Source organism: Danio rerio, chromosome 19 (genome assembly GCF_049306965.1).
Source record: "Danio rerio strain Tuebingen ecotype United States chromosome 19, GRCz12tu, whole genome shotgun sequence".
In the NCBI taxonomy this organism is placed as follows: domain Eukaryota; kingdom Metazoa; phylum Chordata; class Actinopteri; order Cypriniformes; family Danionidae; genus Danio; species Danio rerio.
Window position 1 is genome coordinate 4,088,016 of NC_133194.1, and position 18,185 is coordinate 4,106,200.

An 18,185-nucleotide genomic window follows, 5' to 3' on the forward strand; every position below is an offset into this window, starting at 1 on the left:
TAGTTACATAATCAAGCTTGATGGTTTTTCTGGGGCAAAGCCAGAAACCACCCAATGAGAGTGCAGTTAAGAACGGACTGCTTCTTGAACTGTTGTAATTTTGGTTGTGCAATGGTTTCAAGTTCTGTGTTGGTTAGCACGTTGTGTATTTCTATAGGGCTGATTTTATGAGCACAAACTGTCTCGCCACAGAAAAAAAACATCTTTATTTAGGACTGGATGAGTCATGAATTTCCCAAATAGGTCTCTGAGCTGAGGGATGATGTAAAGGCATTGCTCCAGGTGTGGATATAGAGAGCTAAAATAAGCCAAGATATTCAACTTGCATTGAATGATCTCAAACATTTGGAACAACACAGTATTTAACTGTAATATGAACTGTATTTTACTGTAGGACTGTTTTGCGGTATGTTACTGTATTTTAAAGTTCCATTATAAATACGGTCCTATTTTACAGTAAAGATATAAAATACTGTAAAAACATTTACAATCAGATATAATTTTTTAATACAGTAGTTTTGCTGTATTTGATTTACCGTAATTACTGGCAAACTGCTGTATCTGTAATATGAGCTGTGTTTTACTGTAGTTATGCGGTATGTTACTGTATTGTGCAGTAGTGAAAATGACTGTACATTTTACAGTAAATATATACAATACTGTAAATACATATACAGCCAGATAAATGGTGCTGTAAATGTAAATACAGTATCTTAGCTGTAATTGATTTACCATAAGTTACTATAGATTTTACAGGAATTTGTTAACAGTGAACTGTATTTTACTGTAGCACAGTTATGTGGTATGTTACTGTATTTTTAAAGGGTGAAAATTGTGAATTTTACAGTAAAGGTGTACAATACTTTAAATACAGCTAGATAAATAGTGCTGTAAATGTACGTACAGTATTTTTGCTGTAATTAATTTATTGTAAACTACTGGCAAACTGCTGTAAGTGTAATATGAACTATTTTACTGTAGGACTGCTACTATATTTTAAAGTTGCATTGTCAAAATAACTGTATATTTTACAGTAAAAACAAACAGTACTGTAAATACATAAACAGCTAGATAAATAGTGCTGTAAATGTAAATACAGTGTTTTTGCTGTAATTCATTTGCAGTAAACTACTGGCAAGCTGCTGTAAGTGTAATATGAACTATATTTTACTGTAGGAAAATTACTGTATATTTTACAGTAAAAACAAACAGTCTTGTAAATACATGTACAGCAAGATAAGTGGTGCTGTAAAAGTAAATATAGCATTTTTGCTGTAATTCATTTACAGTACGTTACTGTAGATTCTACAGGAAATTGTTAAAAATGTATGTGTGAAAATACTTTCTTATAATTTCGATAATTTCTTACAGCTAAAATAAAATACATTTATTTTTTTTTAACTCCATTTTAGTTAATATTGATCTATTTGCTACAACTGTAGTAGTAGGTACAATTCTTGCTTTTAATAAATCGTTAACTATGCCTCAATAAACTCCTAGATTGCTGCTTATTAATAGTCATTAAGGCAGGATTAGGGATGTAGAATAAGATCATGCTTAATATGTACGTAATACTAATATAAGTACTAATAAACAGCCAATATCTTAATAATAGGTTGCTGATAAGTCATTTGTTAATAAATGGAATTGGTACTTTAACCAAAGTGTTACTTACCATAGTTGGGAATTTAATTATTATGTTATTAATTATTTTTAATAAAAGAGAATTAGATTTTGAATGCTTAATTTCAGTCATGTAATTAATGAATTAATTTTGTTTTTAATTTAGATTTAGTCATTTTGGTGCATAAACATTCTCTTTTTTTTCATTTTTTGCAGCTGGCTGAAATAAAAGTACATTATTAATGCACATTAAAATATAGCTACAATGTTTTACTTAATTTGTTTACTTATGTACTTCAATTTTAACTAAACATCCCGTCCTTAGTTTAAATATTGCATATGTAAACATTTGCACCACAACTGAACTGAAAACCGTTTACTGCACACATCTGGTTGTTTCCAATCACTGGTGTTCCCACAGCCGAAACGGACCAGTGTTTTATAAGAATGTCAAATGGTTCGTGAGAGGCCATGCAAAGCCCTTCATCATTTTAGCTTTATAGCTCATTTACAGATCACTTTCAGGAAGTTGTTTGCCCGCTGACCACTTCAGAAGTGTCAGGGCTTCCCAGACCATCAGGTAATGTCTAACACTTGTGGTTTGCTGGGGCAGGAATACACCACTGATTATATCGCTTTATATAGTTTTGCATCCAGATGTCCACATTAGCATTTAAACAACATCCAGATGGTTATGCATGTGATAAACAAATATCAGGAAAACATAAAGGGTTTATTCATGGTGGAAATGATGCAACGGTTAGTCTGTTTGTTTATCTCTGTTGCCATGCAGTGAGATTACAGATTAAGTTATCATGTTAATAAAAGATCGGAATTTATTTCTGATACAGATATTATATTATATTATATTATATTATATTATATTATATTATACAGATGTTTTTTGTTTGTTTGTTTTTTGTTATGGCCATCAATACAGTCATTCATTCATTTTCCTTTAGCTTAGTCTCTTAATTATCAGAGGTTGCCACAGTGGAATAAACCAGCAAATATTCTGTCAAATGTTTTACACAGCGAATGCCCTTCCAGCAGCAAGCCAGTATTGGAAAACACCCGTACACTCTCACATTCACACACAAACTCATACACTATTGACAATTTGATTTATTCAATTCACCTATGTGTTTGGACTGTGCATGGGGGAAACCAGAGGAAACCCACGCCAATACGGGGAGAACATGCAAACTCCACACAGAAATGCCAACTGGTCCAGCCGTGACTCGAACCAGCCACCTTCTTGCTGTGAGGCGACAGTGCTAACCACTAAGCTATCTCTAAGTTGAAACTGTTAAAAAACTACGACTCCTGCAGATCATTAAGGCAGAACACTGAAGGCACCTGTCAGTTCTGAGATTTGGCTTTGATGGAAAGGAAGCACACTTTTACAGTATATGCACCATTTTATTCTACAAATAAGTGTTTTGTTTTTGTTGTTGCTGTTTACAGTATTTTTCTGTACTTAATTTTAAAAAAGATTACCAAAATACCCTCAGTTAACACATTTGCCTGTAATTTTCTAAAAACAAAAACATTCATCTTGAATCTCAAACCAAAAATGTTCAGTTGAAGCCAGAATTATTCACCTTCCTGTAATTTTTTATTTTATTTTGTATTAAATGCATTTTCCAAATGATGTTTAACAGAGCAAGAAAAAATTTTACAGTATTTGCTATAATATTTGTTTTATTTTGGCTAGAATAAAATATTATCAGCCCCCTTAAGCAATTTTTGTTTTCAATAGTCTACAGAACAAACCATCATCATACAATGACTTACCTTACCCTAACCTGCCTAACTAACCTAATTAAGCCTTAAAATGTCACTTTAAGCTGTCAACTGTCAAATATTATTTACTGTCATCATGGCAAAGATAAAATAAATCAGTTATTAGAAATGAGTTACTAAAACTATCAACATAATAAATGTGCTGGAAAAATCTTCTTTCCATTAAACAGAAATTGGAAAAAATTTGGGGGGGCTAATAATTCGGACTTCAACTGTATGCAAATTTGTGTATACTCAATTCAAAAAGCTTAATTTGCTCAAATATTAGATTATTTTTTTAAATGTTGTTTTTTTTATATTTTTGATATAGGTTTGTTTTGCCATATTCGCCTTCAGTGTGTTGCCTTAATAAATAGATGCACGTCAACTCTTTGTAAAATGTACTTCCAAAAGTGTTGCACTGACATTGTAAATGAATTTCTTCTTTTTGCACGGAAACAAGCTCAAGAGGAAATTATTGCAGTCATAAACGTGCCATTGCTTTTAATGGAATATTTCTAGGTCACTTCTGCTTAGAGATACTGTATCTGTGTGTGTGTGTGTGTGTGTGTGTGCGTGCATGCGTGTGGAGGTGAGAATTGTGAAAATGGCTTGAATGATTAATTTGCCTTATCTTTACACTATCACTTGTAGAATTTTTCTACTTCTTATGAAAATGGATAAAAAAATCAAAAATTAACATTTCCTCTCTGTTTTCTTGCACAATAACACACTTAAGTGGTTTTAATCTGTAATTAATATCCATTAAACACAACACATGAAATTCTGAAGACAAAAAAAAATTGACATACAATAATAGGAACAAAAAACACTTTAAAAGTCAACGGCTGCTGTTTTTTTTCTAAAGTTCTTCAAGATATCTTTCTTTGTGGTCAACTGAAAAAAACTTACAGGGTTTGAACAAGTTCAGAGAATTTTCATTTTAGGTGAACTGTCTCTAAGTTTTCAAAGTGTCTTTTTTAGAATAAACATCAACACAAATGTTCCATGGTTTTATCAACCACATAATCGACTGTTTGGACAACTAAGAACACAACTCCAACATTTGTATGAAATGCATATATTAAAAATAGAGTTATGCTTGATACATTTATTAAAGGGGCCCTTAACTATGATTTCACTTTTTGCATATTACTGAGTGTGTAATGTTGCTGTTTGAGCAGATACAACATCTGCAAAGTTACAACACTCAAAGTCCAATGCAAAGGGAGAATTCACTTCCCGGTTTACCACAAACGGCACTACACATTTCTTGGAATTGTGACATCACAAGTCTTAAAATTTACATAACCAAGCCCCTGGTCATGATGTTTTTGTTTTTTTCCGACATGCATTAGATGGTTGGAACAAACTCAGCCAGCTGACCAATCATAGCTCACTGTGTATTTTTGAGGGAGGGGCTTCATAGAAACAGGATATCAAAACTGCGTTTGTTTGGTGTATATAATAACGTAATCTTTATGAAAAATAATTATATTTTAACAAAATTAAGCATAAACACAATCAAGCCATCAAAAAGAGTTGATTAACCATTAAAATTGTGACATCACAGGTCTTGAAATTTACATAACCACGCCCCTGTCCATGATGTTTTTTTTGTTTTGTTTTTTTTTCTTCGAAATTTCATAGTTGGTTAGCAAATCAGAACACAATGGGCCAGCTGACCAATCAGAGCCCACTGCGTATTTCTGAGGGAGGGGCTTCATAGAAACAGGATATCAAAACTGTGTTTGTTTGGTGTGTATAATAACGTAATATTTATGAAAAATAATTATATTTAAAAAAAATTAGGCATAAACACAATCAAGCCATCAAAAAGAACTGATTAGCTACCGCATTAGATAAACCAACAAGCTAATAAAAATGATTGTCAACACTTCAATTCAACAATTCACATCATTTACTAGTGACTTATTATCAAAATATGAACTGTTTATTGGCTTTTTATAATATATGATCTTATTTTTATATCCATAATCCTATCAAATACACTCTAAAATTAATGACAAAAAGTCAAGACAAATATTTATGTTGCTTTAACTTATTTTGATAAGTTGATCAGATTTCTTAAACTTAATTGTTTAAAGTTATGCAAAGTTTAACTTAATAATATTAGTGAGTTTGATTGATTTAGTTTGAAATGACTAGAAAAGTTAAGTGAGCACGATTTTTTTACAATACCCAAACTCTACTACTACCTTAAGTATTAATTAGCAGCTAATTAGTAGCTTATTAAGCTAAAAGTCTTAGTTAATTCCAGTGGTTAGTTAATAGCATGAAATATACAATAAAATAGTGTGACCAAGCAATTAAATGCACATTTTTCGTTCAAATTAAAATAAGAATTCTTCTTTAGAAAAGATATACCATTAATCAATTCAACCTACGATTTTCTCATGCCTTTTTTAATTCTCTGCCTTTCCTCCTATTCACTAAGTTTTCTGTTCCTGTGAGCAAATAAACCCTAAACAGTCTGAATGCTACGAGCTGAACACAAAACGCTCCTATTAGACAATGGTGACCCTAGAGGTCATGCTCCTAAGCTCACTGTATTAGTGTGCTGTGGTTTTTCGCCGCGGGGGATGTTGTCATGCCCTAATGCGGGTGACCGAGGCCATGAATGTGAGACAATAGCCATGCGACCAGACGCCCAATTGCAGATAATGATGCCGCTCAAACAGGAAGGTTCACGTGGGAACGCGTTTACTTAACATTGTGGGAAAAGCAATGCCGAAGAAAGCACACAAAGTCTGCTAAGAGAAAACCTGAGGAAAGGCTGATACACACGGTGTTCAAAGCGAAGATAGGGGAGTGTTAGTGATAGACTGCGATTAAAGCCTTATCAGTAAACCAGAAAATGACATCCCAAATACTGTAGAAATGTGAAAAGACAGATGTCGGATCTTCTCATCTAGTTAGAATTTGATTGTAAACTGAATTGGTGTGTTTAATTTAAATGTGGATTTGAATGTAAATGTTAAAGTGAAGTCAATATGAATCTAACTGATCTAATTTAAACAACAAACTACTAGTCTAAATCTGGTTTAAACAGATTTAGAATCTTCTCAATTCTAGAAGTGTCAAATTTGAATGTAAACAGAACTTATTTCAATTCAGTTTGAATATATATGTAAATGTGAACTGAAATAAACCATAAAAATGTAGCAAAAAATAAGCAATCATCTAAAAATTTTAATGTTAATTGAATTGACGTGAACTGAATTTGAACTTGTAATATAAACTTAATTTTAAGTGAATTTAAACTGAATTTGAATTTGAATCTGGATTCAAAAGTGAACTCGATATAAAGTGAATTTAAACTGAATTTAAATTAAATCTGGATTCCAATGTAAACTCAATATGAAGTGAATTTAAACAGAATTTAAATTAAATTTGGATTTGAATGTAAACTCAGTATGAAGTGAATTTCACCTGAATTTGAATTTTAATCTGGATTACAATGTAAAATTAATAGGAAGTGAATTTAAACTGAATTTAAATTAAATCTGGATTCGAATGTAAACTTAATATGAAATGAATTTAAACTAAATTTAAATAAATCTGGATTCGAAATGTAAACTCAAAATGAAGTGAATTTAAACTGAATTTGAATTTTAATCTGGATTCAAATGTTAACTCAAAATGAAGTGAATTTAAACTGAATATGAATTTAAGTCTAGATTCGAATACAAACTCAAAATGACGTGAATTTAAACTGAATTTGAATTTAAATTTATATTTGAATATAATCTTAGTATTCATGCAATTTAACTGAATTTGTATTTAAATTTAAATGTAGATTCGAATATAAACTTAATATTCAGGGAATTTAAACTGAATTTGAATTTAAATATGAATTCGAATGTAAACTAAAAATTAAATGAATTTAAACTGAATCTGAATTTAAATTTGTATTCGAATGTAAACTCAAAATGAATTGATTTTAAACTGAATTTGAATTGAACGATTCAGCAGTAATCTGTCTCTTTCCTGATTAAGTATTTATTTCCTGACTATTTTATGTATATAAATATGAATCTCCCCAAACCCACAGGTGAACATTCTGTTTTATGGGACAATTGATGAGTGATATTTTTAAACTTTAAAATGCTTTGTCTTTACTAAATTGGGTACAATATAATCCAAACACACCAGAGCTCTGAAATATTGCTTTATAAAGGTTGTCAAACTCCAGTCTTACACAAGAGAATGTAAAATATGAAGTGATATGAAACATCCTGTGGACTGGCATGATGTGAACTCAATCCTGCCAATGCCGCTCATGGAGTTTTTATCTTCCAGTGGTTTGGAAGTGATTGACAGAAAAATGGTTTTCCAGCACAGGCCCTCAGAGAAATATGTTTTGGCTATGGAGTCCTCAGAGCAGATTTTATGATTATTTTCCTAGCCCGATGTGGGTCGTCTCGGCCAGACGTTCAGTTTGAGTTTGAGTTATTATCGAGGCGCTGCGGATGAAGCGGTTTCTTTCAAAAGGAAACTCCCAGGAGGCCCGGCAAACGACATGGATAGGGTTACGTGGATGTTTTTTAGACATCTAATTGTGATATTACAGGGAGCCGCTTAATAATTCAGCCCACAAGAGCTCACGAAAGGAGTCCAAAAATCACTGTATGTAATCATATAATATGTCTAGATCATGCCTCAGTGACTGTGATAATACTGAACAAATCATGCGATACTTAGCGGTTAGCGTGAGCATTTTCTCATGTACTAAAATGGTAATGTAAATCTGTTAATATTAAACAAAGCTTTAAATGGAGGTTTCGGTAGCCTGTGTTTCTCTATGAAAATGAATGTAAGGAAGGACTTGATATTGTCCATGAGGATTTGATCGGATGATTTGCTATATCACATACCAAAAATGTAATTAATGAAGAGATGTTGATAAAGAAGGAAAGTTGTTTTGAATGAGGAGACATGATTTAAAAAAAAAAAGGATAAATAAGTTATACAGGCTGTCCGCGGGGTCTTAAAAAGTATTAAGAGTTGATAAATCAATTATGAGAAAATTAAGGTCCTTAAAAGTTATTAAAAAGTCTTAATCACATTTTTACGAAATCTTAAATTTTGTTCAAGCATTGTCCAAGTTGTTTGACTCCAAAAAAACATAACTATATATTTTATTTTATTATATTATATATTTTCCTTCTAATTGGTTCGGGCCAGAGTGCGACTTATTTCACTACAACTGTTTATTAACAAAAGTTAAAGCAGTGGTCACCAAACTTGTTCCTGGAGGGCCGGTGTCCTGCAGATTTAAGCTCCAACCCTAATCAAACACCTGAAAAAGCTAGTCAAGGTCTTACTAGATATACTTGAAACCATAGATATATACACTAGATATCGCATAGGGACCCTGAGCATGCGTCAATAGCGCCGCCACATTGGTACAGTGCTCCCAGGACAAATGTCATTCAACCGCACTAGTCAAGACAGTGTTATTAGGTGAAGATGCGGGACTTTAGCGCTGTCTACGGGTGTAGTAACGAGCAAACAAAGAAAACAAAGCACAAAGGCAGAACATTTCATAGGTAATATTAAGTTTTTTTCTGTTTTTGTATGTTCTGAACTTTTGTGCTAATCAGGTAGCGTTATTGATGATAACAGTCACTTACTGCATTCACCATACGGCAAAGCAGCTCCAACTCGCACTAAACACTCGGCTTATGCTAGTTTTGAGGAATAAAATCAGCAAACAATGCAAAAGAAATATGACAACGAGATGCTGCGCTGCCAGAAACCTGTACTATTGTCGGCTAACGTTAGTGAAAGGGGATCGTTCGGGGGATTCATTCACAAACCAATCGCTCCCTCCGTCAGTATGAGCAGTGAAAGCAGGAGAGGAGCTGTGTTTCAGGACATGATTAGATCAAATTTAACAGGGAGGCTGGATAATACATTTCTGTTCACACAAACACAAGCTTTTTGTCAGGAATGCCCGTGCGATCACTGATCCATCAATGTAGAATAGTGATGTCAAATTATATATTTCGTAATTAGAAAAAAAAATTGAATACTAACATCCAGGAAAACTACCGATCATAGATATATGTGTATATCTCTAGCTTTGGATGGCCACAGTCCTCCACTGTACCTTGGTCCCGCATTCATTTCAAAGAAGCGCTACCCTGTACCAAGATGGCGGCGCTATTGACGCATTCCGTCCAATAGACAAAAATAGGCCAGGCGACATCTAATGTATATATCTACGCTTGAAACATCCAGGCAGGAGTGTTGAGGCAAGTTGGAGCTAAACCCTGCAGGGACACCGGACCTCCAGGACCGAGATTGGTGACCCCTGAGTTAAAGGTTTTATACTGATTAGAACTTGAAGTGGCGATACAAAATCTTAAAATATTCTGAGAACGTTTTTAAAAAGTCATAAAAAGATATTGAAATTACCTTTAGGATCCCTGCATATAACGTTATAGTAAATATTGTAATATTGAATCATAACATTTTAATAAAAGACTTTAGTGAATATGGCGACTAAGGAATTTACTGTAGGTCAGATGATGTCAAATTTGAACATTTAATCTATAAAATGGATCTAGGTCATCTTACTAGCACATATTTTGTAGATATTTATATATGATTTATTATATATAATTATTATATATGTACTGCTTTTACAGTATTTGTAAAATATGTACCATATTGATACATATATTAACCATCTAATATGACATTAATTATACAATCTAAGCGCAAATGACTTCCTGCATCATTCCCTGAATTAATCTAATAATTTCTTGTTTTGCAGAACCTGATGGCCAAAGCGCTATATGACAATGTGCCGGAGTCTCCAGAGGAGCTTGCGTTTAGGAAGGGAGATATCCTGACTGTCATTGAGCAGAACACTGGTGGTCTAGAGGGATGGTGGCTCTGCTCGCTGCACGGCCGCCAGGGCATCGCCCCTGGCAACCGCCTCAAACTGCTTATTGGTCCAATGTTTGATGGACAGACACCAGCCACGCCCTCTCCGCCACACAGCCACACCCTTCAACAGAGGCCGCTCACACCGCAGGGGGTTTACCAGGTGCCGCCGTCTCACCAGAGCATCTACCAAACCCCTCCATCCAATGACCTGTACCAGGTGCCACACAGAGGAGCTCTGGCTGCTGATGGGACACCCTGCAAGGTACACTAAGATCAAATGTAGTATTTTAGGATACTATCTAGAGCTGCACAGGACAAAAACCAACATGGAGATCATTTGTTTTTCTGTGTATGAATATAAATTCACAAGATGACTTAAGTAACTTCATTTGGAAAGAATTCATAATTTTACATTGATTAGGATGATTTTGTATGATAGTGCATCTGCATAAAATATACCAAATTAAACAAAAATATATAAAATAACAAAGCACAGGTGGAAACATGAGAACAAAGATAAAGTAAACAGCGTTCAGACGTTCAGAAATGCAACATTAAATGTAAATAAACACGGTAAAGTCTTCATTGTATAAGTGAAGTTTCACGAGCTAATTTTGAGAGGAGCACTTGATATGATTGATCGCAGCTGGTCTCTCATCTATAATCATTAGTAAGCCAATCAGATTAATCCAAACTCACTATCCGCTTGTTAAGTGGTGACGTGTTTGTGACGTATGTATACTGTTTCCGGGTCCAAGCCGCCACTCATTTGAGTGGAGAAATCTTTCGTTTATGATCGCGTTTTATTCCTATCACACATTAAAGTTAATTTTACATAAAGTCATAGTGTACACAACAATCTGTGGGCTTGCTGCATAACAAATACCAAAATTTTAACAATTTATAAAAAAAATAAACACTTTCTGGCCATCGGATATTAGGCATGGACATATATATTGCGATCGTGACTTTTGAAAGTATAAAATCGCATAGTAAACAGTTGAATAGAGCGCTTGGACCCGGAAGCCGCTTCGCGTGACGTCACACTTAACAAGCGGATAAGTAGCCCGTCTAAAACTACGCCCTTATCTTTATTTACGAAGAATCCCCCCATCCACCCCATCTCCTCCCTTTCCTCCTTTACCAGGGGGAGCTCTCGAAAACTACTTAATCTCGTACCCCCCTTACATGCTCATTGACCAGGTAGTCTCAATTATCTTCGAGCTCAGGGTTCTCTTCCTGGAAAGCATGCCAAACCTGCTATTAATATCAAGCAATAGCTAAGTGCGAACTCTTAAAATAATTGAATACATTCATCTTTGGTAAAGTGGCAAACTTTATAATTTCTTGTTTCCAAATGCTTTTAATCAGATTAAAATATTAGTCACAGACCTTAAAAACACATTCAAACGAAAATCTTTCACACTATTAGAAGCTTTTAGATTTGATTAAGTTTTTCATTAATCCCTAAATGACATTGCAGATCCTGCAATGCGACTATTTCAGATTTGCACATTGTGAACACAATGCTGAAACGACATACTGTGCAGCCCTAATACTATCATTATATTTTACAGGGATAGTTCAGCCAAAAGTGAAAATTCAGTCATCATTTTCTTGCCCTTTATTCATTTAAAATGTGGGTTTCTTTCTTCTGTTAAACACAAAAACAGATATTTTGAAAAATGCCTAAAATCTATAACTATTGACTTCTATAGTATTTGTTTTTCCCTCTAAGGAAGTTAACCAGTTACACACGGTACCAGGTCCGAGACGTCATTGACTTTCGCTTTAAGATTTAAAGGGCTAGCATTGCACCAGACCCTCGTAAGTGGTTTCGTTTGAAAGTGTAGAATCTATAGTTAATACACATATGCATCACTTTGGTTTTTATTCTACTGTACAAAAGTTATTTACACTTAAATCCACAGTATTTTGGAGACCCGAGCTGGGTATTGAACATTGGTTCATCTTCATATTTTTCATATGACACATGTACAAGTTATAGCTCAAATGAAAGCTCTTGCCGGTGCTCATACGGTTCTAGCATTCTTTTTACTGAATTATATTCACATATCAATCAGTTGCCGAATGAATCGCGGTGTTTCCATGGCGCAGAAGTGTAAACAATACATTTATGATCACTAAGCAGCCCCAGATAGCACAGACAGCTGTCATCTCTTACCTTATGCTGTGCGCTTCAGGGCCATTCTCCTCTGTTTTTGAGGTGATGTGCATAAGTAATGCTTTTATATGTCTGACGTGGTCCAAACACAGTGAATTATGTTTGATCAAACAAAAGAATAGTGAAATATGAATACAATGATCTCTCCCTGTGGCTTGTACAGCACCTCTCATCAGTTGGAATACAATAACTTTTGCATTATGATAGAGACATTTTTTTTCCTATGATTACAGACATGTGCAGGAACCACCAAAACTAATTACAGCACGCTAGACCACACACAACCTACACTGACAACCCTAATAAGTTGACTGAACGAAATTGAGTAAACTCGTTGCCTCAATTTAATTAAGTAACGAAGTCTCCCAAAACTTCCATATTTAAGTTTATTTAACTTGCCAGTTTGATAGATTATACTTAAATGGTTCAGTTTAGTGTGTGTGTGTGTGTGTGTAATTATATGCTATGAAAAAATGTTTAAAAAAAGAAAAATACGTTTGTTTGTTTTTTCATTTATTTCCATTATGGTGAATACATGAAGCCTTGTTATCTGATTAAAAAAAGAACTTGCTAAAAGGTTGCACATATTAGAATTTTACAGTCAAAACTAAATTTAAAATGACCTATTCTTTTTAAGGATTAATTGTGATTTTGAGCTCACTACACTTGAAATCTTAAGTTTATGCATTTTCATTGTATATAAGTTAAATTAACTCATATTTTATATGGTGACAGGACCAAAATGCCAAACTTTAAGTGATGTTCAGTCAACTTTACTTGATTGTTTAAGTAAAGACAACATTAGGGTTTACAGTGTAAAAGGTACACTTTCAAATTTGAGTTTATAAAAATATACAAAAAGCGCCTTTTTTAGATGTTTATTATAACACAGACAACATATATAGATATTTTAAACACTTTCAATAATGTTTTCTGAAAATACAAAGGGTTTTCTTTAAAATGATGCCAAATTTTTGCATTTACACCTCTGCATGTGGATTTGGGAAGCTTTTAAATTTGGGTAAGCAAAATCCAGTTAACGAGTTTAACTCGTTAATGGTTACAGATTTTAAGCTTTGTTCAAAATATCTTCTTTTTTGTTTAACAGAAGAAAGAAACTCAAAAGTTTGGAAACACTTGAGGGAGAGTACATTTACATTTTTTGGGGTAAACTATCCTCTAAAGACAATATAAAGAAAGATGTTTTTTTCTGAAATGTTGATTCAAAATGATCAGGGTGAATGTTTTAAATATTGTGTAGAATTACATATGTTTTTATGCATTTTAAATCACACTAAAATTACAGTTAACTTTTAATATTATACATGATAATTAAGGATTATCCCGAATCAGCAGTTTTTCCATTCCATCACTCAGATACAGGTACTGTAGACGTATATATAATGTTGATGAGCTGAAAACATCACTCATGCAATCTCACAACACTGAGGTAATGTCTGAGATCGTCATTTTAAAGTAGACGTTAACATTATGAATTTAGGGAGCTGCTGGACTTTAGATCAGCAGCCGTGTTGATGGTGGTTACTGGTAAGAATCGGCCACCGCCAGAACAGATGATTTCCAGCTCATATAGCTCATAAGCTTTATTTAAGCGAGGGTTATGTTTGGTGGCGTTTGGGATAAAGTTTGTTTTCCTGAGGTTGGCCCAGCAGTGAGTGAGGTAAGAGGGTGTGTGTGTGTCCACATCTGTAAATGTCATGTTCAGTTCACAGCGAGCGCTTTATAAAAGGTGTGGCACAGTGGAAAAAGTGCAACATAAATAACCGTTTCCTTCCTGATCTAACTTCCTGTGCTGAAAAATAAAAGCGATACCCTTTATAAACCTTTTTCTGAAAGCAGTGATGTGATTTTGATCGCATTAGAGTGCTGTTTGCATCATATATGGTCATTAATATTCAGATCTGCATTAGTCTGCACTCCTGCGGTGTGAGACCTGCATAAATAACAGTTTTATACCTTCATAATGTACTCGACAGCAATGTGTTTTTATTCACAACATTATTTATACATTTTAGCATGATGAACACCATATTTGAGGGGTATAAGTATCCCTAATATATGTATATATGAAGAGTTCAGATGCAAAAACCTCTAAGTGCCGTCTGAAATTTCTATCAAACATTAAAAAAAATTCTCAGTCTCCTAAGTTTATGTTAAGACCAAGAAAATAATTTATTCTTTGCCATGAAAGTAATATTACTAAACATACACAAAGGAGCCTGATGAAAATACTAATTTTAGAGGAAAATTTCAGACAACATTTTGAGGTTTTTGCATCTAAACTCTTCATATTTACAGTTTAAGTCTAAATTATTCGCCCTCCTGTGAATTTCTTTTTCAAATATTTCCCAAACGATGAATAACAGAGCAGGGAATTTTTCACAGTATTTCCTATAATATTTTTTCTTCTTGATAAAATCTTATTTGTTTTATTTCAGCTAAAATAAAAGCAGTTTTTAATTTTTTTTAAACCATTTTAGGGTCAAAATTATCAGCCCCTTAAGCAATTTTTATTTTTGATTGTCAAAAAAAGAACAAACCACTGTTATACAATTACTTGCCTGATTACTTGGGATGTCCCGATACAACATTTTACCTTCCGATACGATACCGATATTGCAGCCTTCAATACGAACCGATACTGATACAAATCTGATATCAGCACAAATAATAAATACTTTACTTTCACCTATTTCGTTGAGTGGAATGTATGAACGGCTAGATCAAACTGAGAACGAAAATCAGCACCAGTAAGAATGGAACAAAACAACCAATTTATTAACTATTGGTTGCATAAATGTGAACCTTTTACATAAGAATATATCTAAAAGAATTAGACATTTATTCGTCAGATATGGCAACCAAAATCTAACGTCTAATAGACATCATAGTGGTAACGTCCACCCAACATCAAGCTGTAACATTGTTAGACGATTGGTCTGATTGTTAGATATTTGGTTGATTTTAAGTTGGACGTTTTCTAATTCCCATAGACAAGAAAGATAAAGTAGTGACTACAGGTTAAAGAAAATTAATGGAGTAAAAGTATCAATACTGCACTGAAAATGTACTCAAGGGAAAGTAAAAGTACACATTTTTAAAACTGCATGGTAAATTACAATTCCTGAGAAAAACTAGTCGATTACAGTAATTTGAGCATTTGTAATTTGTTAGTTTACACCATTGCTAATTACCTTAACTTGCCTAATTAACCTAGTTACGCCTTTATATTGCCCTTTAAGCTGAACACTAGTGTCTTGAAAAATATCTAGTAAAATATTATTTACTGTCATCATGGCAAAGATAAATTAAATCAGTCATTGGAAATGAGGTATTAAAACTATTATGTTTAGAAATGTGTTGAAGAAATCTTCTCTCCGTTAAACAGAAATTGGGGAAAAAAATAAAACTGTATTTATTTTATTATTTATTTATAATTTTTTTTTAATTCAGTGTATTCAGTCTAACTGTAATAAATATGAAATACATTAAATGTTTTTTATGATGTATATTAAAAATGACTTTTCATTTATACTCATTAACTTATATTATTATAACCTATTTTAAATAATTATTCCATTTTATTTATTGAATCTATTTAGACCTTTTCTAGATTTGCTGTTAATATCTTTTTATTTATTTGTTATTTGGCAGGGACAGTGTACATTAATTAGCATTTCTGCCAATGCACCAGAATTAGCCCGAAGGCTATTTTTCATCTGTTGTCCCTTAACAACCTAGAAAAAACAATACAAAAATTATACAATCTATCAAACATATTTGAAAAGTACTAAAATAGACATGGTCATATAGATGTTAATATCTGTGAGGACGTGCACAGCTCAGAGTTGTAACTTTGTAGTTATTGTTGTTCTCAAACCTGAACAAAGTGTTTGGTACTGAAACATGAAGTTCTCAAATGTTTGATCTGAATGCAGAAAGTGTGTGTTTGTGGATGATGTGTTTGGTGTTGGCACTCGGGCACATATAATGACACAGTGTAAAGACTCTGTCCCTGTCTGACCTGAAGGATACAGTGATCTAAAGTCGCTCACAGCTGCACTATTCATGCCAGCCTGCGTCGTCGCCAGCATTTACACAACCGCACAATGTCCTTCACTGAGCTGAGCATTATGGGTAACGATGAGATCTCTCGTCCCATTGGTGCCTGAGCTTGGCTGACACCATAAATTTATTCTGTTTCTAAAGTAAACCTCTTTTTGTGAGGTTAGGGATGCCAATTTACACAAATTCCTATGCTTGATCAGTTTAAATTGATGTTTAAATGAACGAATAATCGTTAACCTTAACATTGCAAAACGTGGTTGCTTCAGTGGCACATTTTGTCATCATCATAACAAAATAGAGCTGATGAAAAATCTTCAAGAAATGATTCGGAGATTTTCAAAATGCATCGCGATTACCTCGAATAGATTTGGAGCTTAGTTTTTACCAACAGATGATCCTGTTTGCTTTACAAATGACCATACTCTCTTATATAAAATTACTTACCGATACCACTCGAACCTAGAGCACAGTATCCGGTTAAAAACGAACTCAGAGCACCATCTGCTGTTAAAAACTAGCCTAGATCGCCACCTGCTGGCATAAACTTGCACCATCTATAGTTAAAAACTAGCCTAGAGCACCATCTGCTGTTAAAAACTAGTCTAGATCGCCATGTACTGGTATAAACTTGCCTAGAGCGCTGTCTGCTGTTGAAAACTAACCTAGGTTGCCATATGCTGGTAAAAACTTGTACCGTCAATGGTTAAAAACTACCCTAGAGCATCATCTGCTGGTAAAAACTAGTGTCGTCTGCTGGTAAAAACTAGCCAAGAGCACTGTCTGCTATAAAAAAAACTAGCCAAGAGCACCGTCTGCTGTAAAAAACTAGCCTAGAACACCGTTTGCTGTAAGAAAATTAGCCTAGATCACCATCTGCTGTTAAAAACTAACCTAGAGCGCTGTCTACTGTTTAAACAATGGCCTAGAGTGCGATCTGCTGTTAAAAACAAGCCTAGTGCGCCATCTGCTGTTAAAAACTAACCTAGAGTGCTGTTTACTGTTAAAAACTAGCCTAGAGCGCTGTCTACTGTTTAAAAACTAGCCTAGAACGCCATCTGCAGGTAAAAACTAGCCTAGAGTGCTATTTACTGTTAAAAACAAGCCTACATCGCTGTCTATTGTTTAAAAACTAGCCTAGAGCCTAGAGATCTGCTGATAAAAACTAGGCTAGAATGCTGTCTGTTCATAAAAACTAGCCTAGACTGCCATCTGCTGGTAAAAATTAGCCTAGAGTGCCGTCTGCAGTTAAAAACTATAGCCTAGATCAAATCTGCTGTTAAACACTAGCCTAGATCGTCATCTCCTGTTAAAAACTATCCTTGAGCGCCATCTGCTGTTAAAAATTTGCCTAGAGCTCCCCATGCAGTAAAAAAATATATCCTAGAGCAACGTCTGCTGGTATAAACTAGCCTAGAGCACCGTCTGGTGTTAAAAATTAGCCTAGAGCGCCGTCTACTGTTAAAAAGTAGTCTGGAATGCTATTTGCTATTATGAACTAGCCTAGAACTTTCCTATGAATGCTGTTTCATTGTGCACACTTTTATCATCACATGATCTGGTAAAAAAAATAATTAAATCACAA

At 33.9% G+C, this 18,185-nt stretch overlaps 1 protein-coding gene across 1 annotated transcript in view; it reads left to right on the plus strand.

Moving 5' to 3' along the window:
* Positions 1-18,185, plus strand: part of nedd9 (neural precursor cell expressed, developmentally down-regulated 9) — a 53,836-nt gene that overhangs the window by 16,812 nt on the left and 18,839 nt on the right. Inside the window, 1 exon segment of the mRNA NM_001077282.1 lies at positions 10,214-10,591. Within this exon segment, the coding sequence (NP_001070750.1) occupies positions 10,214-10,591 (378 nt within the window).